This window comes from Curcuma longa, chromosome 16 (assembly GCF_044706935.1).
Source record: "Curcuma longa cultivar G26 ecotype Majalengka, Jawa Barat chromosome 16, ITB_CL_G26_1.1, whole genome shotgun sequence".
Lineage (NCBI taxonomy): Eukaryota > Viridiplantae > Streptophyta > Magnoliopsida > Zingiberales > Zingiberaceae > Curcuma > Curcuma longa.
The window spans coordinates 9,235,077-9,261,593 of record NC_133876.1 but is presented as its reverse complement, the minus strand read 5'-3'; the positions used below and the strand labels follow the sequence as shown (position 1 = coordinate 9,261,593).

The window sequence follows — 26,517 nt, the reverse complement described above, 5'->3', positions numbered from 1 at the left end:
TTTAGTAACCATGTAGAAGATATTTAGTAATCATATAGACTCAACAAGTGTAAATTTATCACATCTTTGAGCATCGCCCTACAAAGTAAACAACAAAAACACAAATTCATACAAGTAATGAGATCTTGTAGACAAAATCCTTCCAACAAATATTCTTTTTTGTTAGTTCTACGACATCAAAATGCAGCACGTCGCGGCCTCTCCTCTGCGACGTTCACTCGCAATGCTCGACCGTCCAAGCTCTGTCCGAGTGCCAACACAAACAGTTAGTAGATGAGAGTTTCAAATAAGTATAGATCCACATGGAAACAAGTATTTCATAAAAAGTCATCATTCATAGAGAAAACTGTACACTGCTCTCATCGTCATTGTCGCATTGTCATAAGTTGCTGTTTAACTTTACAATCTGTTCATCATTGGAAATGTTGATAATATCATAATCTACTTTCTCTCATTTTACATCTCTAGCAGCTACATTTGTTGTTCCTGAATGTTTCTAATAATCCTACACATCGATCCTAACAATCTCATCTTCGTTGTGTTAATAACCATAAAGTATAGCCGGTCGAGTACAAACATAGATCTTTGCAAGATGAACTCTACTCAGAGTAGATAATAATGCAAGTAAATAGAGTAGGGCAATCAAAGTATTCTCACCTGTTGATCAAGAGCAGCAATTGCATCATCCATTTCGGTCTGCGATTCCATCTTAACAAAGCCAAATCCACGTGAGCGTCCAGTCTCTCTATCGAACACCACCCTTGCTTCCACAACCTTACCATGTTCACTAAATATTTGCTCCAGACGGCCATCATCCACTTGCCAGGGCAGGTTCCCGACGTAAATTCTGAAGGAAGGCCCAAAAGCACGCGGAGTTCTCTCTACGCGAGTGCCCCTGGGGGCTGCTTTGTTCACAGCTAAAAGCCTGCCATTAACTTCCTGTTCCCAAAGATGCAACAAGCTAGACAAAACAATTCGATAATGACGAAACAGTTGCTACTCTAAGTACCATTGGAACTTGAGATATAAGTCAGACAATAGCTCTACTAGTCGGCACAAAATCGATGCAGGCAGGGATTTTAGTTCATAGAGTTCCAAATCCAGTAAATGCATTGAAAAATATACATTACGAAGAAACAAAGGGTATGACAAGCAATCTTGCATCAAGCAAAACTAGCATCAAATGTGTGGAAGCATGCAACAATTTCAAAATGCAGTGGTGCAAACATGCAACAAAAATCGAATGGTTCCAAATGAATCGTCCAGTAACAGTCTGAAAGGTAAGAGATGAGTTCATTATGAGATTGATCCAATTCAGCCTAAACAATCAGACATCTTTTTTGCTAACCTTACCACATTGTGATGCTAAGGGATGAATAATGTTTTGCTACTTCCTCTTTGTTCTAAGATTCCATTTATTTTACGGTCGAGTTGGGTTGTACAAGCCCATGAACATTGAAACGTGCTCCGTTCTTCATAGTCATTTTCCACCAGTAAATCATTGAACTCATCTCATTCTACTCAGCCCAAGTAGGTCAGTTGAACAAGCGACAAAATGAACACTTGGACAAGGCTTGTAGATAATGAAGGTGATTGAAAATTAGAGTTAACAAGTCTATGTGAAACAAAGACCGTCGCAGGCTTGCAATAAGGTAACCGTATGACATTACCAGTATACTCTCTGCTTTCAGTGCTGAAAAGCTTTCTCTAAGCTGACAAAGAGGAAAGCAGCAACTTAATGCTTAATTTTTCATTGTGGATTGCAAAGTCAGTAAAAGCTAGAAACAGGAGTTCTACTGGAAATCAGATGAAGGAATATGACTTTAGGGATCAGAGGTTTCCCATGCTCTTGCAATGTCGACCACATCGTATCTGGTTTCCTGTGCCTGTTAGCATTTAAATGTGGCACTGTGCAAAATTGGCATTAAGAAGATTGTAGAAGTCCAAAAGGAAGCTCAATCTAAGCTAAAATGTCAAGGCACTTACGTAATCATACTTAGGCATGCCCAAGACTTCAAGAGGATTTCAATTAGCCATGTGGGGAAAAAAGGAGGCAACTTTGATATTATGTAGAAATCCAACAGGACAATCAAACCAATCCAAAATGCCAAGACTCTTATGTGGAAGTGGGGCCCTTGATAGTTGAGTATGCTAATAGGAACTTCACTTGATCGTGTGTGATTGTAGGAAGGAGGTGATTATTATTACTCGCTCAAAGATCATGTTTAGCAGACTCATTGTTACAAAGAATGGTTACATAGAGCACTTGCAAACAAAGACCAAACAAAGAATGGTTACTTTCCTAGCATGGATCAAAAAGAATATGTCCACACTGAAAGGTGAGTTACATTACACATCTCTGAAGAAATGGTGTGATGAAAACAAAAACAAGTTGTTAAGACTTAAAAACTCTCTCTCCCAGTGAAATAATTCAAATTGCTTCAATGAACAAATAACACAGACAACTTAATATAATATTACTACCAAGAGAAAAACATAAGGTGTAATTGATGAATAACTAAAATTAACAAACACGTATCAGAGACCACACCCTGCACTGTCCAAACTCAACCCTGATGCAGCAACTGATGCCAATAAAGGAATTGCAATTTGCAATTGTGACTCTAGATAGGTAGATAAATGATTACTGTAGCAATTTACTAATCTGCAATTGCAATTTGCCAGGAAAAGGAGATGTAATAGGGGAGACAGTAGAAACCAGTAGTTCGAAGCTCCCAAATATTCTCCTCAATCATTTGCAGCACACTGATTACATGATGACATTTTATATTTGCCATAGGAGACACTCTAGTACATACTAAGTCTACTTAAAGATAAGACAAGTATATAACATGATGACCTCTCAAATAAAGAGAAATATTCATCAAAGCAGTGTACAATCCCAACATTCTAATGACGACAGAGGAAGAAAAGTTGTATAAGGTCCTAATGAAGGAAAACTAAAATTCCAAAAATGCAGAAGGAAAAGATACTGAAGAGTTGGGCATGATTCCTGCAATCAAAACTAATTGCTACGCGGAACATCATAACTATTCAAACAAACTAAAATTGAACTATTCAACAGTCCTGGTTGTCTTTATGTAAAGCTTGTATTATGATGCGAGTACATGGCGAATCATACAAACATCCATCTATATTTACAAGACGAACTATCCACTGCATCACATTCAGGCCAGATAAAATACAAATGCACCCTTATGCCCATACAGCAATTATAAAGATAAAGCATGTGAATTGCTTAACAAGATTTACTACCAAAGTACACACCAACAATGTTACCATAGACCACAGCCCTGTTGTTTATTCACCTTTCCACAACAGAACATGAACAAATTATATGTCCCTACTATATGGGGTTGGCTTGTTGCACACCTTTCTCATTTAGAAAACTTGAAGGCCCAAAATTTTGGTACCTTAAGCTAGAAACTTTAAGCAAATTTTCTTTCTATATATGGCCAGTTGGCCACTAACTATAGTCCAAGAATTTCCGGTTCCATTCTGTATAGTAATGTGTCAACTATGCAACATAGCAAATGAAGGGGTAAGTGTTGAACCAAACACAATCAATAAAGGCAGGGTACTTCATGGATGCAAAAGAACATACAGCATACATAGGTGATTTTTTCACTAACTTGGATAGCTTTTCAGCATTCACATGGGGAATTCTTCTACCCAACTGAACTTGAAAGAATAATCATCAACTAAATAAACAGGATAGAGCTTACATATCTGTGCAACATTTCTAGTGCTTTGTCCGCTTCTTCAATGGTGCTCATTGTCACGAATCCAAAGCCACGACTTTGATCTGTTTGCCGGTTGTAAACCACCTGCAACACCAGATGAATAGCTTAGAACGGAACCAAAAACGAAATCCCATCTAGGTTACAGTAATCCCTGGAAGACCATGAAGAGTTCTGCTTTCTCACCTCGGCAACCTCGACAACGCCAGCTTTCTCGAAGAGCTGAGCCAATCTCTCGCTGTCCACATCGTAAGGGAGGTTCCCGACATAGAGCTTAGCTTCCTCAGGCGGCTCGACATACTCCTCTTCTTCCCCCTCGACAAATCCTCCGTCTCCTTCGGCGACTAACCCACCCTCCAACGCCTGCTCCTCATCACCCTCGTACTCCTCAATCCCAGCAGCGGCTTCCTCCCTCACTCTATCATATCCGAACTCACCGTCATCCGCCTCGGTAACCTCATCTTGGAGAGCCCAGTCGGAGGTCTGCGCGACGAGCGGAAGAAAAGGAGGGTTCTTTTTGAGGTAGAAAGAAGAAGCGGAGCGAGAGAGGTGGAGGAAGGGGAAGGGCTTAGACGAGAGAGGTAGTGAGAGGACGGGGAAGGAGGGCTTGGAAGAGAAGACGACGGTGTGGAGGGAGGGAAGGAGGCCCTCCGCCATTGACACGGAGTGGAAGGTCGTCGCGGCAGCCGCCATGGATTAGGAAGTGAAGAGATAAGGGGAGAAAAGGAGACGAGAAATGGGTAGTTTCTCAAAACGCCACCCAAGATTTATAAATTTTCATAATGATCCCAAGATTTGTTATCAATTACTCCTTAAGAGTTTAATATTACCATTTAAATTATTATTTTATTACTAAAAATAATAAATTAAAATTTTTAGAGCACTTTGAAGTCGAGCCATTGAAAAAAAATTATCTTTTTTTTTTAAAAAATAATAACTAGACTTAATTATTCTTAACAATTTATAAGTCATTTTTCATTATTATTGTCTCTCATTCCCATTATTTATTAAAATTATTACATTCTTTTCTTCAAAGATTCTTCCTAATTTTTTTAAGTTTTTGTCATTTTACTCCTCAATCAATAATAATTAGCATAAGCATCATATTTGTGGGATGATAAGGCTCGGTGCCATGACAATTTAAAAGAAGAGTAATGATAGATAGCATGAAAAGTTGTAGCATGAATGTAACATGACACACTCAATGCATGGATGTGGGTCCCACTGCATGTCAATAGGACCCACTTGCATTGAATGTGTCATGCTACATTCATACTACAAATTTTTCATGTTATCTATCATTACTCAAGCATCCTATTGTGAACATTGCAAATATTTTTATTGCATAAGCATCTTAGCATATTATTATTATGTTTATGATCAACTGTAATTTTTCGATTTATCTCTTTGAATATGATCGTAGAGTCGACTGTGTAAAGTCATTGAAGCGATGAATTTCACTTTTTTTACAAAAGAAGATATCTCAAATTACATATAATAAATGAAACATTATTATTGGATGACAAGACAATAAATACTACCTTTATAATGATGAGACATATTAATGAAAATTTGAGAGGAAACTTTACAGTCCACTATATTTTAGATGGTATGTACAAAATTTAATATGATAAGTGATATTTCTCAGATTAATACTAAAAAAATTTAATGTTGTTTTATTTTGTTAGCTATAGAAGGAAAATTCCAAATGCCATTCTTAAATATTAATAATCATACAAATGTAAGGTAATAATTAAATAAATTTTTAATCAGTAGTTAGATTAGACAGGCACATTTGATAACTTTAAAAATTATGCTAGATTAGACAAGCACATTTAATATTAATTAATCACTTGTTTATATGGATAAAGATCCTTGTATACAGAGCTCAAGCAGAATCTAATTCTGCTTTTTTTTTTTATTGTAGAAAAAAAGAACAAGATGAGCTCATCACATTATCAAGTATGGCAATAGAAGGCAAATTGAATTAAATTCGACACTGTTCCCCCCTTCTTTGCTCACTCAAGTAACTTGTGCTTCAACCATGGCTGCTCCTGGTCTTGGAACCCTTCTTGCCTCTTCCTCTTGGCCAAGCAGGACATGATCCTTGCAGAGGCCACCTTCTTCACCAGCAGCCTCCACTTCTCATCCTCCTCGTCCTTTGCATTCCTCTGATCCATCTTCTGCTTGAATTGGCTGCAGATCAAGCCATAGAAAATTTGAGCATTCATTTATACAAACAAGTTCGGAAAAAATTAATCTTTTCGTGCACAGAGAAGGAAGGATTTGAGTGTTCATTGACCAAAAACAAAATAAAAATTCAATCTTTGTAGCGGAGATGTAACGATTTGAGAGTTTGTTGATCGGGAAAGAGAGCCAATATTCGACCTTAGAAATAAAAGAGGATGAAAAATTCGATTTGAGTGTTTATTGATCGGAAAAAGAGTGGAAAAAATGGATCTTTGGGAGCTTACGAGCAGAGGGGAACCTGACAGGGGCCAGGCTGGACACAAATGGAGGCGTGGAGGCGGAGGAGCTGCCACAGGCGCTTGCATCGACCGCAGGAATGCCGCTTCTTCTTGCGATCGCAGAGGGCGAGGTGGCTGACTAGCTGCCGGAGGCCACGGCAGGTGGCAGAGTCGGGGCAGTGGCCGGTGGCGCAGCCCTCCGTGTAGATGTGTTGCAGGCACTCCATGGCCTCGCTCAGCTCCGTGTAAACCTGTTGCTCCTCCCTCTTCCTCCGCCGCCGCTTCTGCCTCTGCACGAATCAGGAGACGCGCGTGAGCCGTTTGATAAAACGCCGAAGCGAAGGAGAGATGCGCGGACGCCTACCAAGTGCGCGTCTTGGAGAGACTGGAGGATGTCGAGCTCGAGGCAGGGGTCGTGCTCCTGGAGGAAGCGCCACGCCTCGGTGCGCTCGACGGCGGCGAAGTCCTTGCCGATGAGCTTCATACAGCGGAGGTGGAGCCAGGGCGCGTCGCACCGCCGCGCAAGGACCAGAACGTCCACCACGGCCTCCGAAGCCAGCCGCGACGCCAGCGCCCGCTCGCACGCGCGCTTCAGCCATCCCACTTGGTACACGTGCGACAACACCAACAAGTGCACCGCGTGCTCCGCCATCTCCGCCGCCGCCTCCTCCCCCTTCGCCTCCAGCATACCGCACCTTCACTCGATCGAAAAAAATTTGATCAAAATTTGATTTTAAACACAACAAATTCAGCAATCATTAATGAGCATTCCTTACTGATGTTTTTTTGTTATGGTCTTCGAGAAAAGATCAAGTAGATCGATCAAAAAGTTGGAAGTCGAAAAAAATTAATGGAAAAGGGATCCGAGCAACTTCATGTAAACAACTTTTTTGACCAATTTTTTAAGAATGTTTTCTAACTTTTTCTTCATTTTCCGGAAATGGCGGTGGGGGAAAAATAGTATAAGATCAAATAAAACAAAAAGATAAAGAAAAAAAAGTAACCTGGAGGGAGAGGAGAGGAAGCGGAGGAAGGCATCGACTGCCCCATGGGGGACGCCAAGAATGGAGATACTAATCGCTCTGCCGCCGCCGTCGATGAGCTTCGTCTTCTGATCCAGCATCCTCTCCAGCACCGGCGACGCCGCCGCCTTAAAACAACCGCATCCGTCAACAATCCCTAAACCGATTCGCTAATAAATAAATAAAAAATCCGCGCACATCGATGACAGATCCAGGCGCCTTACCAGGACTCGTGAATCAGCCGGGATCCTGCGCTTGCTGGCGGTGAGAATCTGGACGTCTGCCGGCGAGAAAATAGCGTCGTCGCCGCCGCTGTTCATCGTGGAGCTCATTGATCGTCACGTGCGACGTGCGTGTCAGTCTGGGTACGAGAAAGAGTGGTTTCCATGGTATTAAAGCGCATATATATAATAAGAAGAGAACATTTCATTTTGCCCCTACATATTTATAAAATATCATTTTGCCTCTATAATTTTCAAAATTTATTTGTTTACACCTTCATAGCATGATTTTACATTAATATTTATCATAAAAAAAAAAAAGGTGAGAATGGTGAACTAAAATGAATTTGAGAACTCCAAGGGTAAAGTATTATTTTCTAAAATTTGAGGACGTGAAATTAAGATTTTGATATTCGAAGGTTCACGGAAAAGGGGACAAAGGGTTGAGTGCGTCATTAGTGACGGCATTTTCTTTTCTTTTTTTTTCCCTTTTTTATTTTTTATTAATTTATAAAAAAGGTATATGGAAAAGGTGTTGGCGTAATATGCGAATTTAATATCTATAGTAAATGACTAATATACATTTATTGGAAAATAATTATTTTGATTTTATGGGTAAACCAAATCCAAAATTCAATTTAGTTTACTTAAAAAAAAAAAAAATCAATGTTTTTAGGTTTAATTTAATTTTCATGGATGCTGATGAAACTCATAAAATCAAACTAAACCGAATAACCGATTAGTTTCACCATATTAGCTTTAATATTTTATATATTAAACTATTATATATGTCTTTTATTGTCTAGGATAATCAAGAAATACTACATTAATTACTAACTATCAATTATAAATATATTATATAATAGATTGATGTTTTTTATATAAAATATTTATTTAATATAAATCGAGGATATTATGATACTATTTGTTTATATCTTTTAAATCGAGTAGATCAAATCAATTGGATCAAAATCAAAGTCGATTCACACGAATCTTGGAGGGGTTGTCGAATTATAGATCTTTTTATAAAGCAATGGCTCAAGATTGATCAAAAAGTGACCCATCACTTACCTTTCCAAACGTGAGATAATTTTTATTTGGCGTAGAGTTGCCAACTTTCACTATTTTTATATTTTTTGGAAGTAATTAATTGTGGGCAAAATTCAATGTACATCAACCACTTGCTCCTCATTAACTTTCTTTAAATTGATTTTTTTATCTCTTTTTTCAAAAAAGGAAAAATAAATAAATAAAAGAGCACCCATCAATGATTTTATCTTAAAAATATCTCTTGACTTAGTGTTGTTATAGCTAATAGCTGTTATAATATGTATAAGTTAACGAGTAGCTGCTATAATATATAACTATTTAATAACTATTCTAATGTATTTAGAGTGAGCTTAAGATTTAAAATTTAGGATTTATACCATATAGAAGTTACGGAGTAATTGCTACAACGTATTTAAAATGAGTTTAAGATTTAAGATTTAAACTATATAAAAGCTACTGAGTAGCTGCTATAACATGTAGAAACTATCAAATTTCAACGTATTTAGGGTGAATTTAGAATTTATGATTTAGGATATCTTAACACTATTATATCAAAATATTATTTACTAACTTGATTAAAATTATTTAAAACTTCATCAAGATCATTTTAAAATAGTTGTAGAAGTTATTATGTAACTGTTATAATCCTAACATATTTTAACAACTAGCTATCGGGTAACTTCTATATATTGTAGCATTTGTTCAGTAGTTTCTATACTATGTAAACTCTAAACTTTAAATTTTAAACTCATCATAAACACTTTGTAATAGTTATTATGTATGTTTTACACATTGTAATTACTACTCGATACCTTTTACGATGTAAACCCTAAATTCTAAATTCAAAACTCATCCTAAACTTAAGCAAAAGGTAGAATCCGTCACCTCTAGCGGTCCCATACAATTGATCATATAAATTCATCCTAAATACATTATAACATCTATTGTATAACTTTCTATATATTATAATAGCTACAACATCATCTATTGGATGAAATGATATTTTTGAGATAAAAAATTACTGAAAGGATGTTCATTTGATTTTATTTTTATTTTTTTAAAAAACGTTCATTTGATATTTCTCTTCATTGGTACTGGAGAGCCCTTTTAATTTTTACACTAAAAATAATCATTTTTAAATAGTTATGAGAGGCTGGTTTTAGATTGTGTATCAAATTAAAAGGTATTATATGATTAATAATTTACATAAAAGTTTTAATTATCTAAGACTTAAGGAAAAATTAAAAGGGTGTCATAAATATTTTTTATTATTAAAAGGCATCTTATTTTGAAAGGTCTTCCTATTTTAATTTTCATCCTTAAAAATATCTTTATTTTTAATATAAACACTGTTATATAAAAATACTCTTGAATAAATTTAAAAAATATTTATTTTTTATCATCAAACGATTATTTCATCTCATTTTTCATCACGAAAATATCATTATTCTATTATTGTAGTAATTTTAGTTAAAATTATTATAATATGCTAATAAAATGTTAAATAATCTACAAAGTCAAAACTATTTTAACATTAGTCAAACGTACTCTAATATTTATTAAATTGCTTTAATTTATTTAAAAACTAATCCAAATTAATCAAAATTAGTCGAATACTAATTAGTTTTGATCAAAACTACTGCATTAATACGATAATAAAAATATATTTTATGGAATTAAAGATATGATGAAGTATTTTTTAAATATTTTTTAAAATACGATGGCCTTTTGATGATAGCGAAAATGAATGAAGTTCGTATATTTTTTATCTAATATTCTTTATCAACTTAATCGAAATTAGTTAAGGTTATCAAAATCACTATAATTTGACAAAAATTGATTTAATAATATTTATCAATTATGGGCATAACTTTTACCATGAAAAAGTTCACTGTTCTATGTTATAGTAATTATAATCATCATTATTATAATATTACTGAAATAAAATATTTTCGGTTAAAAATAAGATGGGGAGTCATTTTATTTTAATAGGACATAATAATAATAATAATAGCCTTTCTTCATGTTTGAGAAATAAAAATAAAAAAAAGATCCCTAAATATCATTTTTAACAAAAAAAATCTTTTTTTTTAGAAGGTAAAATAATTTTCTTTCATATTTCTCATTTTGTAAGCCATAGTTATTATAAAATATTAAAGTGAATTATTTTGAAATTTAATTTGATAAAAAAATTATACATTAAATACTTTTATATTATTTTTTTATTAATTTAATCAAATTATTTAAATTTAATTAAAATTAATTCAACATACTTTTAACATAGTTAAAATCATATTAAAATTATAATAAGGGCTATTAAGTAGTTGTTATATTTATAGCAGTAGTTACGTAATTTCGATAAATTTAAATAATTTTAATAAAATTGATAATTTTATTTTATAAAAGTGAAGTAATATTATTTACTAAATTGAATTTATTTTAAAATATTATAGTAGTCATGCATCAATATGGTTTCAATTGGTTTTGATATTTTTTATTATTATAAAAATCTTTTATATATATATATATATATATATATATATATATATATATATATATATATATATATATATATATATGATATCCTACGTATACATTCGGGGGATCGGATTATTTTCAAGTGCTCGAAAAGGAATAAAAGCATCCCTAATGCTTTGTTAATGAGATGTTAATAACATTTTTTGGATGTTAATGAACAAGGTAGAAGGGTGTTATAACACCTCTCTTTTTGAACTCCTCTTGAACGTGTACATGTAATTTTTTTATTTTTTTATATTTTATTATTAACATTAGAGTGTTATAAGGAAGGAGCGTTACGGATATATACTCTAATACCATATTATTATTATTATTTTACTTTTTTATCTATGATTAAATTACTTAAGAATTTTTGTAGAATTTAAAAATTAAATTATAATATTAAATATTAAAAAAATTTAAATGTTCAAAGAATATATCAGATTGTTATCAATTATATATAGATATATAGAATTTTGCTACGCTGCAGCCCTAGGGATGGCAACGGGTTCGGGGGTTCGCGGGGAAGCCTTCTCCATTTTCGTCCCCGAAACCCAAACTCATATACCATCCCCGTCCCCATCCCCATCGGGTATCATAATTTAAATACCATCCCCATCCCCGTCGGGTTTCGGGTATCCAGCGGGTTTCGGGGATCCCCGCGGGTTTCGGAGTTGGTTTTTCCAGTGGATATTTTCATGGGTATTTTCATACCCATACCCATCCCCATCCCCATCCCCGTCTTATTTTTTTAAATATTAATTTAAATATATATATATATATATATTATAAAATCCTTACAAAATAACATTATAAAACCAAATATTAAACTCTAAAACAAAACATTATCTCTAAAACAACATCTAACTAATGCATAATCGATACAATAAGTTTGAAGTTCTTCCATTCTTCAATTTTTCAAAATTTTGACACCACTTATCCTACAAAAGAAAAAAAAATAAAAAGAGTTAACTATAAGATGGGTCGGGTTCGGGGATGGGGACGGGGAATATTTGGAATACCATCCCCACCCATCCCCGTTTTCCGAGATTCGGGGATTCCCCATCCCCATCCCCATCCCCGCTTTCTCGGATTCGGGGATTCCCCGGTCAAAATGGGTTCGGGGAACGGATTCCCCATCGGGTCCGGGTCTAATTGCCATCCCTATGCAGCCCGTATCCTGTGCGACCCGTGCGCACTCCTCTGACCCCTCGTCACTGCCGCCGCTGCCTCTTCACCGTCCGGCCACCGTCGACCGCCGCCCTGGGCAAGATAGAAGCGCGACTCGCGAGCGCACCGCCCCGCATCGGATTCCGCCCGGATAGTGGCCGAAATCCGGCGCCGGGCGGTGCGCCCGCGATTGGCGCGTCGAACGCGCCTGGTTCGGCGATCGACAGTGGGCGAACGAGGCGGCGACGGTGGCGGGAGCGGGACGGTGCACAGGAGTCGCGGATGGGGGTGGCGAGCGGTCGATTCCGGTTGAATTCATCGAATTCCGACCACTATCTGGCCGGAATCCGGCGTCGGGATGTGCGCCAGCGAGCTGTGCATCCATCGGGGGTGATGCGGTGGCCGGAGGTGGCCGAACGGCGATGCGGCAGCGGCTGGAGCAAGGCTGGGTCAGATGGGAGTGCACAGGAGCGTACGAGAATGGACCGCAGGATAACAAAATTCTATATATATATATACAATTTTGCTATGTTGCGCGTCGATTTTCTACGTGTGCGTGCGCGACAGCGGGATCACCGTCCATCATGCAATCACGAGCCTATCTGACCGGCCAAATTGGGAATGTACAGTAAACACACCCCCACCCCCGCCGCTTCCGGCCTCCTTCAACGCGTCGTTCGACCACCGCCGCCCGTCGATCATGCCCGGGGCGGCGATCTCCAGTGGTCGGATGGCATGGCAACGACTGCGGCAGCGACTGGGGATCTGGGGTATTGCGCATGGGTCGCATAAATCCCCTTGGCGCAGCATAGCAACACTCAAAATATATATATTATCTTGTACTTTTTATTTTATTATCGTACTTTGTGAATATCTAATTTTTTTTATTTTTTATGTTTAATATTATAATTTAATTTTTAAATCTTAAACATAAAATGATTTGACTGCACATTATATATATATATTATATAAAGTGAACTGGTTAGGTATCTGCGATCGTCGCAGAATTGGCAGAAATGAAACCTCGAATCCCTCCTTCCGCTTTTTGGAAGACCACCACCGCGCCGCCACCGGCGACGGGGACGACGAGTTCGGTAGGAAAATTAAGAACCTACAGCTCAGAGAGGGCCTTGATATTGGCTCCGGAGGCCGTTAATCCCTGCCAAAAGCTGTGCAAGATCATGCTCTCCTGCCCCAACGCCGGTATCGAACAAGCCCTCGACGCCAGCGGCTTCCGCCCATCCCCCGAAGTCTCAGAGCAGGTACTCCTCCGACTCCAGAACGCTGGCATGCTCGCCTACCGCTTCTTCGACTGGGCCCGCCGCCAGGACCGCGGCTTCGCCCACACAGTCCGCGCTTATCACTCCACCGTCTCAGCCCTTGCCATGATCCGCCAGTACAAGCTCATGTGGGAGCTGGTCGCCTCCATGCGCGCCGACGGCTCCCTCAACGTCGAGACCTTCTGCATTATCATGCGCAAGTACGCCCGCGCCCACAAGGTCGACAAGGCCCTCTACACCTTCGACGTCATGGAGCAGTACGGCGTCTCGCCCAACCTAGCTGCCTTCACCGGACTCCTCTCTGCGCTCTGCAAGTCCAAGAACGTCCGCGAGGCCCAGAAGGTGTTCGACAGAATGCGTAACCGGTTCCAGCCTGACGCCAAGACCTACAGCATCCTGCTCGAAGGGTGGGGAAGGGCGCCCAATCTGTCCAAGATGCGGGAGGTTTTCCGAGAAATGGTGGATCAAGGATGCGAGCCAGACATTGTCACATATGGCATCATTGTCGATGCCCTGTGCAAGGCAGGGCGCGTGGAGGAGGCAGTTGATGTTGTTAGAGACATGGGCAGTAGAGGCTGCGTGCCCACACCTTTCATTTACAGTGTTTTGGTGCATACATATGGCGTCGAGAGAAGGATCGAAGACGCAGTCGATACATTCTTGGAGATGGAGAGAAATGGCATTAAGCCTGATGTGGTTGTGTACAATGCGCTGATCAGTGCATTTTGCAAGGCCGACAAATTTGGAAATGCTTTCAGGGTGGTCGGGGACATGGAGGACAAATCCATTGCTCCTGTTGCTAGAACATTCAATATCATACTAAATGGCTTGATTTCAAGTGGTAGAAACGATGAAGCATATAAGGTCTTCCGCCGCATGATTAAATGCTGTGATCCTGACTCAGACACATATACTATGATAATAAAGATGTTCTGTGACAACAATATGTTGGAGATGGCTCTGAAGGTGTGGAAATACATGGAGAAGAAGCAATTTCTCCCCACTATGCACACCTTTTCAGTGCTGATCAATGGCCTTTCTGAGAGGGGTGAAGTCAGCCGTGCTTGTGTTATGTTAGAAGATATGATGGAAAAGGGTATCAGACCACCTGGCACAACATTTGGAAAATTGAGGCAGTTGTTGCTGAAGGAAGGCAGGAAAGATGTCCTTGATTTTCTTGTGGCGAAGATGAATGTTCTTATCGAAGAACCTCTTTGCAATTGAGAGCTTGTAGGCCTTAATGATGTAACTCATTCATGTGGATATTTCCACAAAGGTATGAAACATGAAGTTGTCCTAAACCTACCTACATATGATTTTTACAGTCATTAAGTGAACAAATACTAAAAATCCATAACACTGGAATTTTAGTTCTACAATAAACTGATCATTTTAGTATTTGTTTAATTAAGTTGTAGAGCTAAGTGCAAGCTTATATCACATGTTTTTCGTCAACTAAACACACACATAATACTTGATTTATCAATTAGTATTACCATGTTTGTGAGCATGGTGAGCAAGTATTCTTCTCTCAATTTAGAATTTGTTATACCATGCTCTTAGTAGATTATTCGTATCACCTTTGCACAAGTTCTTTCTAATCCCTACTATTAGCATTGGTGTCTCACTGAAATGGTTGCTTAAGGGAAGCGATGAAATTGGAGACGGGTGGTTCTTGATGTTCGATGGCTTGTTAAGGTAGGCAACTCAAGAAAAAAGTTGGTTTGTGCCAAAATGGGGTGCCTTGGGATCCTTGTTTCTAAATTTTAGCTACTACATTATCTTCAGAACAAGTTGTTGGGGAAACTCAAAGTTTGCTTAGACTGTTATATTTTACTCTTCTAGCAATCCAATAGTTCTCAGTGTGTTGCTAGTCTTATGGCTCTCAAACTGATAGGCAATATGTCGTAAAATTGTGACCCCGTACTAAATTTACAGAACTATCGCATATCTTCCATTTCTACATAATATATCTCTTCTTGATGTTTGGAGTTGCACTTATCCTAATATTTGTTTTCACAATTCTGTTGATGTAGAGCCAACCTTCAAGGAGATCTCTAGGGCTCTCCTTCAAATGCAAGAAATAGAACTCAGTGTGATGCTCTCGCGTTTTATGCAACACAATATATACTTTATAGTCCAAGAAAATAAGAGTCGATGCTTCCCCATCTATTGGCACTAGATTTGTAGCATCTCTTCCTGCTGATGCTGAAGCTCCCACAGGGGACGATATCACTGATAGTGATACCGGAAGTGCAGGGAACAACCTCAACTGATTCGGAGACAAACTCAACCGCCCACACGAGCAAAGCTAGTTCCCGCTTTGGTGGAGCTATCCCCATGAATTTCAACCACTGCAATGAGTTAGTTATGATCTAACCTAGGACAAGCTGTCTTCTGCCATGATGGTGTGGAATACTAAATGGTGTAAGATCAGAAGTATGTGAAAATTTAAATGGAGGCAATGGAAAAAGGATCATGTTCCTTCCAAAATTTCATTTTTTTTTCAGGTATTATTCATATTGTAGGAGTGAACAAGTTATAAATGTAAGGAAATTATTGTGGATTGCCTTTTGTGATCCATTTTCTCTTATATTTTTTCTTTTATATATACAGAATATCCTTCATTGTTCATGATTCAATCAATCATACTTTGTAAGTTTTAATTAGAACTGAGTATTTAATTAAAATTGAACCGAACTGAATCGAATCGTAATGAAATCGAATTTTGATTTTCAAATAAAAATTGAACAAATTGAATTGATAAAATATTAATTAATTTAATTTTCGATCGAATTAATCAAAATAATTAAAATTTTTAAATATTATAAAAAATTTACTAATTAATTAGGATTTATAAGTTTATTTATTTAGAAATTTAGAAATTATTTTTTATTTTAATTAATTCGATTTAATTTAATCGAATAAAAAATTTTTAAATCAAAATCAAACTGAATTAATCGATTTTTTTAAAAATAATAATTAAAATTTTGAAATAACCAAATTGAATTTTTAAATTCGATCATTTATTCAGTTTAATCAAATTTTTACTTCCTTAAAATAATTTTAAGGATATAAAGAGAGAGAAAAAGTGAATTTTCTTTTTCATTTTTTTTTGGCTAAAATAATGTTAAACAAAAGATACATGAGGCTCTCCTTCAAATTCGAAAAGACGAGTGATGCCCACTTCTTCGCTCCATCCTAATGCCGTAAAAGAATATGATCCACTACAATAACAATTGATCTTAAGATCGATATTCTTTTAACTATTCTTCTTTGTTTCCTTATATATACACTCAAACTTTTATCCATCTTCAATAAGTCTCCATTCCACCTATAGCATCTCAAACTTGGTTAAATAACTCGGCCATGGCACGCCCTCCGGCTCTCCTTTTTCTTGGTCTCATCTTGGTTGTAGTTGTCGTCTTTGCCTCAGCAGATTCAACCAATTCTTCATCGAACGACACTAACTCCGTGCCAAGTGTCCTCACTCCGATTGCCAAATCACCTCTCCCGGCCGACGCAAATGCTCCTACGAGCGATGATGTCACCGATAGCGATGCCGGAGGTGTTGGTGCTCCGCTTGGGACAACCGCAACTCAACCAATGAGTGACTCCACAAAGGGTGACTCCACAAAGAGTGAAGCTGATGCCTCATCAAACAAAGCAATGACTACCATGGCAATAGCGGCATCCATTTCTATCGCCGGCTACTTTGCCTTCTAGATTAATTTTTTCATGCTATGGCTCGTGCCAGTCTGTCACGATGTTGAATTGCAAATCAACCCTAAAAAATTTTCTATTATAAGTTTATAATTGTGGTAATAAGAGAAACAGAATTATTCAAATTCTAAATTGAATAAATATCTTAGAGATCAATTTCAGAATGGCCATAAGTTGTACTTTGAATTTACTTGGTAGACGAAGCAAGGGAAGATTGCTTACATCACCAACAAGATTTATAAATGAGATCAAAGATTGATGGGAAGGGCTGAAGGAGCTTGTTAATGGATGTTTCTGTAACGACCCGGCCCCTCGGCCCCTTGGGCGGCCCAACTAGCGGCCCAATTGGCGGCCCAATCGGCGGTCCCTTGGGCGGCCCAACTAGCGGCCCCCTTAGCGACCCCTATGTCGTCAATCGACGACCCTCGGCCGTGTCGTTACTCACTAGGACTTTCCACCCCTGGCCAGTGGATTTTTGCCTCCCCCAGGATTCGAACTCTAGACCTCCAGGATAAGTACTAGAGTTTATGAATCCTGGTAGCCAAGTGAGAAGCCCCTTTTTATTGTAACGACCCGGCCCCTCGGCCCCTTGGGCGGCCCAACTAGCAGCCCAATTGGCGGCCCAATCGGCGGTCCCTTGGGCGGCCCAACTAGCGGCCCCCTTAGCGACCCCTATGTCGTCAATCGACGACCCTCGGCCGTGTCGTTACTCACTAGGACTTTCCACCCCTGGCCAGTGGATTTTTGCCTCCCCCAGGATTCGAACTCTAGACCTCCAGGATAAGTACTAGAGTTTATGAATCCTGGTAGCCAAGTGAGAAGCTCTCACTTGGCTACCAGGATTCATAAACTCTAGTACTTATCCTGGAGGTCTAGAGTTCGAATCCTGGGGGAGGCAAAAATCCACTGGCCAGGGGTGGAAAGTCCTAGTGAGTAACGACACGGCCGAGGGTCGTCGATTGACGACATAGGGGTCGCTAAGGGGGCCGCTAGTTGGGCCGCCCAAGGGACCGCCGATTGGGCCGCCAATTGGGCCGCTAGTTGGGCCGCCCAAGGGGCCGAGGGGCCGGGTCGTTACAGTTTCAATAAAGATACCATCGATAGTAAGAATCGTTTGATCGATAGACAAACACAAATCTAAAGCTATTCATGGTTGACCGACATACCGTGATTTTGCGGCCGCAATGTTCACGTACATTGATATCACAAAGGGAGTTTAGTAGTCGAAGTTGCATCAAATACATTGATATACCAATAATTGTCAATTAATTAAAATAGAGTTGCTATTGTACTTACAAATAAACTGGCTATTTGGTAAGTGGATTAAATGTCAAGTTCCATAGTTTTTTTAAAAAATAAAATTCATATCAAACTATGACACAAGTTCTACAATTCATATCATATTTAATTATATGCCAAGCTAAAATTATATATATTTTTAATAATTTTAAAAGTAATCTTCCAGTTACATGTTAGAAAACTATTTACGTTAATTTAATTTACTTACAAAATTTATGTCAATATAAAAATATATTTTGAAAAACGTTATATGATATAAATTAATTATTAAGCTTTTTTTTAAATTTATTTAAATATAGTTTTGAGCCGACGTAGGTTACGATTTAAGGCATATCCGTTTTGAACACGTGGCGACTCAGGGAAACGTGCGTTACTAAAGTCGCTCCGCAGTCGCCACCAATAATCAGCTAACACGTGTCACGTTATTTTGTAGTTTGTGGTATATTTGAACTCACTCCGCGGGACAATCTGTTATTTGGTTGAAATATTTGGTATGAACTCTTTATTCCGTTGCAACTTCCCCACCAATAGACGGATGTTACACGTGTCACATTATTTTGTATTACACTCACTCCGAGGAGCAACCTACCGCTCTTGGTTGTTTCCTTCTCCCGCTCTTTTCTCGTTAACGGGAGCTGTCACTTGCTTTTTTTAGCAATCCAACCCCTGAACAAATTATTAATTCCATATTCGCTCTTCGTTTAGGAAACCTTCCTTGTATGGTGACTTTATTGCAACCCTTCGATTCCCTTATATTTCATCAACACCCTTGCCGGAAAAAAAGACGACCAAGGAAAAAAGAGCTCTTTTTTTGTGCCATCCATGGCGGCTCGAGATGCCCCCCTTATTCTTCTCGCCGTGCTCCTCTTCTCCGGCGTCGTCAGAGGCAACGCCGCCGGATCGTGCTCCTCGGTGTCCTTCCCGTCGAGCCGGGTATACGCCGCCTGCAGCGACCTCCCCCGCCTCTCCTCCTCGCTGCACTGGACCTACGAGGGAGGGAGAGGCTTCGGAAGCCTCTCCTTCGCCTTCGTGGCTCCGCCTCCGGATCCGTCGGGGTGGGTATCGTGGGCCATTAACCCGTCAGGCGGCAGGATGATCGGGTCCCAGGCCCTGATCGCCTTCCGCCAGCCCGACGGCGCGATGGGGGTGAAGACCTACAACGTCACCGGGTACGGACCCATCTCCGAGGGTCCGATCGCGTACGAGACGTCGGATCTGGCGGCGGAGTTCACCGATGGCGCGATGCGGATGTTCGGGAAGGTGAAGCTGCCCGAGGGGACGACGGTGGTGAAGCAGGTGTGGCAGGTGGGGGCGGAGGTGGTGGATGGCGTGCCCCAGAAGCACGATTTCAAGCCGGAGAACTTGCAGTCGATGGGGACGGTGGATCTCCTCAGCGGAGGAATCTCCGCCGCCGGGTCTTCAGCATCCAGAAGCAAAAATGTGAGTGCGATTTTAGGGATTTCCATCTCATCGTCTACTCAAAATCTCCTCTCTGGTAGCAAAAATAACTTCTTTTTTAGATCGAACACCTTAATCCAATGATTTCTTCATCCTTTTAAACTCTGCAAGCGAATTTCTGTCAAGGATTTGCCGATCAGTAGTAGAAAACAGGTCTTAATTTTCAGGCGATGGTTTTAGATGTTGATACACCATTCGTACTTTGCAGGCCCATGGAGTTCTTTGTGCTGTCAGTTGGGGCGTTTTGCTTCCACTGGGTGCAATATTTGCCAGATATCTGAAGACATTCAAGTCTGCAGACCCTGCATGGTTTTACCTCCATGTTGCCTGCCAGATCATGGGCTACAGCATTGGTGTTGGTGGCTGGGCTACTGGTCTTGCCCTTGGGAACAAATCCAAGGGTATTGTGCACACCACTCACAGGAACATCGGCATCACCCTCTTCACTCTTTGCACTTTACAAGTAAGTTCCTTTTCCATTTCCTGTTCAAATCAATTGAGATTTGGCACATAAAAACCTATGGTGAATGAAACTTTCAGTTTCAGTTTATCATCCTCTCTAAGAAAATGAATCCATAAACAACCATCTATTTTCATCCAAGGTTAAACAGACTTTGGTTACAAAATCAACTCAGCAACAAAAGTGGATGCACCATTCTCGCAAAGTTTCAAGACACACATTTGTTAACTGATTGTTTTTGCAGGATTTGAAAAAGAATGTTGTGGGGAAGATTCATTCCTAAGATTTTCATTAATTTCTGCATGAAAACCTCCTTCATTGTGTGTGTTTTTTTCAGGTTTTTGCACTGTTTCTGAGGCCAAACAAGGATCACAAATACAGATTCTACTGGAACATCTACCATCACTCCATTGGATACACTGTAATCATCCTGAGCATCGTCAATATCCTCAAAGGCATGGGCATATTAGCAGTCGATCAAAAATGGAGGACAGGGTACATTGTGGCAATCTGTATTTTGGGGGCCGTGGCCTTGATCTTGGAGATCATCACCTGGACCATAGTTCTCAAAAGGAAGAAGACCGGGAAACCTACGGAGAGACCCAATTTTCATGTTTGACTTCATCTGCTGTTTTCAATGTTGACTTTAGAGGTTTAGTTTGACAATGTCTATTCTTGTTTCAAGGAGAGACCTTGTTCCTATCCTATATGTGGATTCTTTGTTGACTGGGTCTAAGTAAATAAGCGATCATTTTAAATTTCTATCATCTCTGATGATAGTTCCTTGGTTTAATTTCTTTCAGTTGTTTCTATAGAAGAAGTCTAAGCAATTGTTTTGTCAATGGAGTTCTAGTTTTTCATTTATCTTACTCATTTCATTCTTGCAAATTTCCTCTTTTTTTTTTCGTTTCTTCCGAGCAAACAAAGTTTATGATCCTTTCACTTCCCCTCCTATCTAGTGTTTTCCAAATCTAACAAAACTAACTACTCAAGAATCATAAGCCAACACTTCACTTCAGGAAAAAGTGGAATCCACCACCCCAACAGTCTCACACGATCGACCCCATGACCATATGTGAATAAGAAACCAACACAATCCAATCAATTCTAGGTATTATATCCATATTGAAGCCTTTCTGCTTCCTTCAATGAATTCAACTGAAAAAACTATGACCTAGAGGGTTAATTCATCTTGTCCTCCCACATTGGTTCCTAAATCCACCACTTCTAACTTTCCACCCAAGTAAATAAAGGAACATCAAGAATACTTCTACTTTACTTCCTCTCTTTCCTAGTGTTCTCTAGATCAAGCAAAATGAGTTAAAGTTTTGAATAGAAAGCCAATACAATCTAATCTATTAGGAAATTCAAATTAAACTTTTTTCAATAAGAAAATCATGAACTTGAGGACTAATTTGTTTTATCCTCCCATATCAATGTCAATAAGGGCACCCCTTATATATGAGTGTCTTACAAAAATTGAAATAAAACATATATACATGCATATTCAGTTCAATTTGAGAGTAAAATAAATCGATAAAACAGAAATCAAACAACATTGACAAGGAATACAGCTAACTTGCTTGAATCATGAGATACAACTGAAAGCTTACCTAGTTAAGATACAAGCCTAAGCACGTTGCTGTAAACAAGTTTTAGATTTCATAAATGGTAAGGATCCATCGACAAAGAGCTGCTGCAGAGGAATATTTGCAATGCGTAGAGGTGGAATGCAATTGAATCATCCTGAGTAAATTATCAGTGTGTTCATCTAGAGCAACCAGGAGGATGAATTGGAGGCTTGACAAGATTACAAGAACATCTAATTCCAATTGGGATCGCCAAATTGTTACCAGCAACCCTAGGTTTTGGATTTGAGAGCCAACAGTATCTTTTTCCTAGGACCCTGCAAGTGCAATCACAGGGATGAGGTGAAGCAAAGTTGTGATAGCACAATTTGCATGCGACTTTCTCAAAATCTTAAATCCAAACATAAAAAAAAAAGAAAAAGAAAAATCAGACTTGGAGCCAGTTAGTTATTATTGTTCAACATCTGTTTGATGATGGAAAAATCTGTAATTAATTATTTATGTGGCAGAAACTAAGAATGCTTCTATGTGGAAAACACAACATGGGAACCGAATTTTGTGAATTGGTATGATTACAAACAATGTCAGAGAGCGATGGGGGAAATCCATCATTGTCATCATCATCATCGTCAAATTGTCTTTATTATAACTGTTAGGGGTTGACTACATGAGTCTTATTCCTCCATTAAACTCTAAGCAAGATTATATCACTATAAATGTTCAAAATAATCAAATTATTTTTTTCATTACAGTAACTTTTTTTTTGTCTTTCCCTCTTACCTTTCCACCTTCCAATTTAATGTTTTCAATTCTCTAACTAAAGAATATGCTGGTCATTTTAGAACATATAGATCCTGTCTCAATTAAGGTTTGAATATCCATCTAATCTGGTCCCTGGTTTACTTCGTCCCAAAAGTCCCATCATGAAAGCCTCATCGTGTAATAAGTAGAACCCTAGCCCTCATTCTCACAAAAGCTTGGTCCTCACGGTTGCTCACAAAAGCTTTCTCGCTGTAATTGATGAAGCCTAGCCCTCATACATGCTCACAGAAGGTATGTCGCTATCGCTCACAAAAACTTAGCCATCATGGTCGCAGAGGCTCATGGAAGACTGATCCACTTTTCCTCTTTTCATATTGATGAAGCCTAGCCCTCATACATGCTCGCGGAAGCCATGTCGCTATCACTCACAAAAACTTAGCCATCATGGTTGCAAAGGCTCACAGAAGCCAGACCTACTTTTCTACTTTTCATATTGAGGGTCTCAAACTTATTTTGAATGCTAGTCGGTGAATGAACAATAAGTTTCAGCCATGTCGACAGACACAAAAAGACTTTTTAAATCATTATTTTAATCCATTAGTTTACCTCTCATTATATCATCTATTGGAATAGCACTTAATTGCTATAGTTTTTTTTTTTTTTTTAAAAAGAACAAGTAAATCATGAAAACGATAGAAACGAGAGAATTACCATAGGAAGGCCTATTGTCTTTAAATCCTTGTCGGTCATGTGTTTAAGGGATGCCATATCAATCTGCCACACAATGTTTTAAGAAAAAATAGATAAGTTAACAAAACATCATTCCTGAAGAAAAAAATTAATCGGGAGGTCTACCTCTTCAACTTTGAATGCTATTGCATATTTCTCTAAACCTAATGACTGCAGGAAACTGTCAACTGAAACTTCAGGCTGCAGAGAGAAAATTGAAGATGTATAAATAACCATTGGATGAGTTGTCAAACGAAAAGTTTTAGCGAAGACTAGAACAGCATAACTACTGACAAATAATCATTACGAGCAGCATAACTACTGACATGCTACCTTTTTGAGTGAGATTTTGTTTGACAAAACTAGAACAGGAGTCTTTTCTGTTACAGCAACAGTTTCATTCGATGCAGGTCCAGCTACTGCCTTATTTTTTAACGAATTGCTACTTGCAGCATGTTGCCGCAAAGGTCCAGCTAACTTCTCAGATTTGATTGGCTGCTGATGAAGAGTTGCAGGTAATTTCTCACTTGTGATGGACTGTTGGCGCATAGTTCCACTTCCAGGCAATTTCCCTGGAAGGTATGACCCCGAGACTGTCTGCTGCTGCAAACCTTTTCTTTGAAGCTTATGCCGAAGGTCTTCAGCATCAATTTTGGCTGTATTCAAGTAATACAAAGTTAATGCAAGTGTCATAATAAACCAATAAAAGAACTTTTATCTAATCACAAGATCAGGTCTTTGACAATATGATACGTGGAACTGTAGATCTATTATCCTTAAAGGTATCATTTCTCAGTATTCCTTCGCTCTGGCATTGCCTGCATAAAAATTTCAAATATCAGCACAAGAATAGAATGGAAAAGCTAAGTTTGAGTTTGCAATTTTGCAAAAAGATAAGTAGGCTTCTAATAAGAATCATGCATATTGATAAGTGATAACCATAGATGATTCAATTATTTATAGTTCAATATTATGTGCCATTTCAATTTAAGACAAACTCCCTATGAAGTCATGCCCTTTGGAACAAGCTGAGATAGGCAGTCATGCTAGAATGAAAGCAAACTACGAAGGATTGAAAGATTCATGTGTCTAATCATTATGATGAATTGTAGCAAGTTCCAGTATTAAAGACTAAGGAATTTCTTTAATGGTTATCTAAGAATCAAGATGACAAGTAGTCGCCAACCAATGATGTCGACTCCTCTCACTCTAGCAACACAAGATGCATGGTACAAGCAGAAACATATACTGCTATCTAAGTATAAAAGTAAAAGAAAGAGAAGAAAGGGAAGCAAACACAGGTCTATGATCCTTATAAGTTTCAAATCTAAGTATCCTTCAATCTGCCATTTCTGCATGATAGCCTCAAAGATCAATGGAGGTTTTAAAGGAAAAGATGAAAGTTGGACAAGCAGAAAATTGGGTAGCCTTCTAGACCTAGAGAGTTTTGCATAATCATAATAACCAAAGATGATGCTTCATCCTATCATTAGTTAGCTTGTAGTGCAGTGACTATATTGCGGTTTCAAGGATTTGGGGATCTAAGTAATATCTCACCGACGAGTATTGGGAAAACTTCATATCCTAAAGACTACAAGAATAGGATTATATTGGATTGGCATTTTCAAAAAATTATAAGCGCAAAAAGTTATGCTAATTCCCTATAGTTTCAACCAATTTCATTTTTTTTCAAAATGAAATGTCCTAAAATTCAAAAAGAGAACTTCAGAGGTCAAAGTATAAAAGAATAAAGTAAAAAAGTAAAACAAGAGGAAATAAAAAAGAAAACCTAATGTTATACAAGGGTACAACTAAATAGAGAGGCCCCACTTAAGAACGGTCAAAGTGCTTCTATTTATGGAAGTATGAACCAAGAAAACACATAGACATAGATGGGGCAGAACTTTTAACATTAGCATGTTCACTTGTCCCACAAAAACACAAGAGGAAAACCTGTTCTTATTCCTGATGTACCACAACTTTTCAAAAGATGTTCTGTTTTCTCCTTCTGTTATCATACAAGAAAATTTGTTATCTGATTGGCTCGCATGATCTGTTTTTCATAATTTCAGTAAAAATTTGTAATTCCCAAGTCCATATGAATGATCCTAAAGCCCCATCTACGGGATTGATGTATAGTAAATTAAGCGAGTATATGTTATCAGAAGAACTGACCCATAAATTCTGTCTACTAAGGGATACAATGAAAAGAACTGATTATCCATGATTTCAAACCAGGAGCTGAAGGATAATTTTATGATTCTTTCCTGCATAGTTTGTTTCACATCTTCAATTGAAGCATCTTTATGGGACTCAAGAGAATAGAGGTAATGGATACAGTAGTTGCGATGCACAACCCCAAAAAAATAAATCTAAACATATTCAATATTGTAATACTTCAACACAAATCATGATGTTTTTATTCTGCCAGCCACAACACTGCAAAAATTTCTAAATGATGATTTCCTAAACTGCAGGAAATTACACTCTTTCCATATATGGGCAACTCTTCTCTCTACCAATTCGTGTCGATTCAATAAAATCGTAATTGGCTAGATTCATGACCTTTCCAAACTGGAACACGTACCAATAAAAGGCCAAATTTTTCCTCAACAAATTACAAAAATCAAGCACAACACCTGCCGTTCTAACAGTCTCTCAATCACCACGCAAAAGTACTCCACTTTATCAAATAGAAAGAGCGAAATTTTAAAATCACAATCAGAGAGCCTACAGGACTAACGAGTTTAACATAGAAAGGATATACTATCAAAGGCAACGTTGGTGACAACAAAGGATAACGAGGACTCGAACAAAAGTATTTACCTTTTGGCGTTCGGGAACGTGATCCGGCGTGGCTCCTCCTCCGAGACACCATTGAGGCGCTCTTTGATGGACCTCTTCCTTCCTGCGGCCACCAGATCGGCGTACATTTGGAGCTCCAATGAGATCCCGACGAGCTAGGGTTTTGAATGAGGGGGGAGGATTGGAGCCAGAGGGAGGAAGAA

General features: G+C 38.5%; 5 protein-coding genes across 5 annotated transcripts; 2 read left to right on the top strand and 3 right to left on the bottom strand.

Moving 5' to 3' along the window:
* On the bottom strand, positions 1-4,489 carry LOC141847491 (28 kDa ribonucleoprotein, chloroplastic-like). The gene is made up of 4 exons (XM_074735550.1): positions 3,948-4,489; positions 3,747-3,848; positions 658-939; positions 1-242 (listed from the first exon to the last, which is right to left on the bottom strand). The coding sequence occupies exons 1-4, from the start codon at positions 4,452-4,454 to the stop codon at positions 177-179; spliced, it is 957 nt and encodes a 318-aa protein (XP_074591651.1). The 5' UTR covers positions 4,455-4,489; the 3' UTR covers positions 1-176.
* Positions 4,490-5,595: 1,106 nt separating this feature from the next.
* LOC141847780 (BTB/POZ and TAZ domain-containing protein 1-like) lies at positions 5,596-7,617 on the bottom strand. Its single transcript, XM_074735865.1, has 5 exons — positions 7,476-7,617; positions 7,234-7,379; positions 6,594-6,924; positions 6,236-6,519; positions 5,596-5,957 (listed from the first exon to the last, which is right to left on the bottom strand). Exons 1-5 carry the CDS (start codon positions 7,581-7,583, stop codon positions 5,780-5,782), a joined length of 1,047 nt encoding a protein of 348 aa, XP_074591966.1. The 5' UTR covers positions 7,584-7,617; the 3' UTR covers positions 5,596-5,779.
* A 5,608-nt stretch (positions 7,618-13,225) lies between these two features.
* Positions 13,226-16,019, top strand: LOC141847990 (pentatricopeptide repeat-containing protein At1g77360, mitochondrial). Its single transcript, XM_074736101.1, has 2 exons — positions 13,226-14,765; positions 15,526-16,019. The coding sequence occupies exon 1, from the start codon at positions 13,226-13,228 to the stop codon at positions 14,711-14,713; it is 1,488 nt and encodes a 495-aa protein (XP_074592202.1). The 3' UTR covers positions 14,714-14,765; positions 15,526-16,019.
* Positions 16,020-19,603: 3,584 nt separating this feature from the next.
* LOC141847026 (cytochrome b561 and DOMON domain-containing protein At4g12980-like) lies at positions 19,604-21,048 on the top strand. Its single transcript, XM_074735018.1, has 3 exons — positions 19,604-19,951; positions 20,178-20,432; positions 20,767-21,048. The coding sequence occupies exons 1-3, from the start codon at positions 19,604-19,606 to the stop codon at positions 21,046-21,048; spliced, it is 885 nt and encodes a 294-aa protein (XP_074591119.1).
* A 797-nt stretch (positions 21,049-21,845) lies between these two features.
* LOC141847343 (uncharacterized) lies at positions 21,846-26,517 on the bottom strand. The gene is made up of 6 exons (XM_074735370.1): positions 26,336-26,517; positions 24,263-24,327; positions 23,843-24,165; positions 23,636-23,710; positions 23,492-23,554; positions 21,846-22,335 (listed from the first exon to the last, which is right to left on the bottom strand). Exons 1-6 carry the CDS (start codon positions 26,440-26,442, stop codon positions 22,291-22,293), a joined length of 678 nt encoding a protein of 225 aa, XP_074591471.1. The 5' UTR covers positions 26,443-26,517; the 3' UTR covers positions 21,846-22,290.